This window comes from Orycteropus afer, unplaced genomic scaffold (genome assembly GCF_000298275.1).
Source record: "Orycteropus afer afer isolate SDZICR_OR568_19922 unplaced genomic scaffold, OryAfe1.0 scaffold00148, whole genome shotgun sequence".
NCBI lineage: Eukaryota > Metazoa > Chordata > Mammalia > Tubulidentata > Orycteropodidae > Orycteropus > Orycteropus afer.
Window position 1 is genome coordinate 3,852,680 of NW_006921735.1, and position 1,677 is coordinate 3,854,356.

At 32.6% G+C, this 1,677-nt stretch overlaps 1 protein-coding gene across 1 annotated transcript in view; it reads left to right on the forward strand.

Moving 5' to 3' along the window:
* Nucleotides 1-1,677, forward strand: part of LRP1B (LDL receptor related protein 1B) — a 1,967,638-nt gene that overhangs the window by 1,489,043 nt on the left and 476,918 nt on the right. The window contains exon 45 of the mRNA XM_007946050.1: nt 1,129-1,328. Within this exon, the coding sequence (XP_007944241.1) occupies nt 1,129-1,328 (200 nt within the window). The remainder of the gene's footprint in view (nt 1-1,128; nt 1,329-1,677) is intronic.

Sequence of the window (1,677 nt, forward strand, 5' to 3'; positions counted from 1 at the left end):
CTGCTAACCAGAAGGCTGGCCCTTCAAACCCACCAGCCACTCCTTGGAAGGAAGGTTGGGCAATCTACTTCCGTAGTGAACTCAAGGAGGGGTTGCTATGAGTTGGGTCCAACTCGACGGCACATAACAACTACAACTATATATATACACATATATATATATATGTGTGTGTGTGTGTGTGTATACATATATATATATTTATGTGTGACAATGGTCTATATACATATTATGATTTTACTGCATACAATATTGTAGCATGTACTTTGCTCATTCTGTAGTTCTCAGATATTCACAGATGTATGTAATGTCTTCAACACTCAAAGACAAATGAAGTTCAAGTTTATAAAGATACTGATAATAAAAGGCAAAAATAATAAGTATTAAAGAAAAGAGTTATTTGACTATGTCAGAATATATTTCTGAAAAATTTGTTGGAACAAAACCCTGTTGTAAGTCAGTAACTCCCTATGTATCTAGTTTAATCATTTATGCTACAAGCTTTCTGAAGGAAGAACCTGGATCTTGTAATTCTTTATTTCCATTTACAGTTCTGAAAGCCTTGTGAGTGTTCCCTACATATCTGGAGATTTCTTAATATATATGAATGAATTATTTTGTGTAGCTGCTTATGCATCAGAGTGAAATTGTACTCATAAGGAATTAACAAATGATTATTCAGAAGTAGACTGTGCACCTCTTCTGATGAGGTGCCTCTGGGTGGACTCCCAACTCCAGCCTTTCAGTTAGTGTCCCTGAGTGTTAACCATTTGCACCACCCACATATTCCAAATGTCTATTAGTTATCACAGATTAGTCTCATATTTTTGTCTTGTTGATTTTGCCTTACATATTGAATATATAATTGTTAATAAAATGATATCATTGTTAAATAAAAGTATTCTCAAAATATCAACTTAACACACTGCATACACTAAAGGTGATTAAAATAGTTTAAACTATAAAACATATTATGATAACCCTTTTATTTAAATGTGATTTTTTTTCTAATGGTTTCTATTCAGTTAAGTCCAACTGATAACATTCCTTATTTTTTAAAGCAAAAATGGCGTTGGCAATATGAATAGCTGTATCTCCATTGTAAAAATGTGTTATTTTAACTTATTTCAGGTGATTGTTAAATCTGGGCCAGGGACTTTTCTCAGTCTGGCTGTTTATGACAATTACATCTTCTGGTCAGACTGGGGAAGACGAGCTATTCTGCGTTCAAACAAATACACAGGAGGAGATACAAAAATTCTTCGTTCTGACATTCCACATCAACCTATGGGAATCATAGCTGTTGCCAATGACACCAATAGCTGTAAGTTGCAATAGAAAGCACATTTCTTTCCTAATTGTATTAGCTCTTGCAAAACATAGCTATGTTTTCTAATAATACTTAGTTTGATTTATTTCTTAGAGTTCTTTGGGGATAGTGTTCAGAAGATTACTTTTCAACATACTAAAATGATGTTAAAGGTTTAAAGGCAACTTCCATAGTGTTTAATTTATCACCAGAGGAGCAATCTATTTTTAATTATTTTGATTCTAGAATTTTATTTCACTATCTCATACCTCACAGTTCTGAATATGCAAAAATCATATTGTTTCCATGATAATAATATTCCTTGATAAACAAGCTATGCATATCAGCTTAAAACTTCTTTAATCAATGGA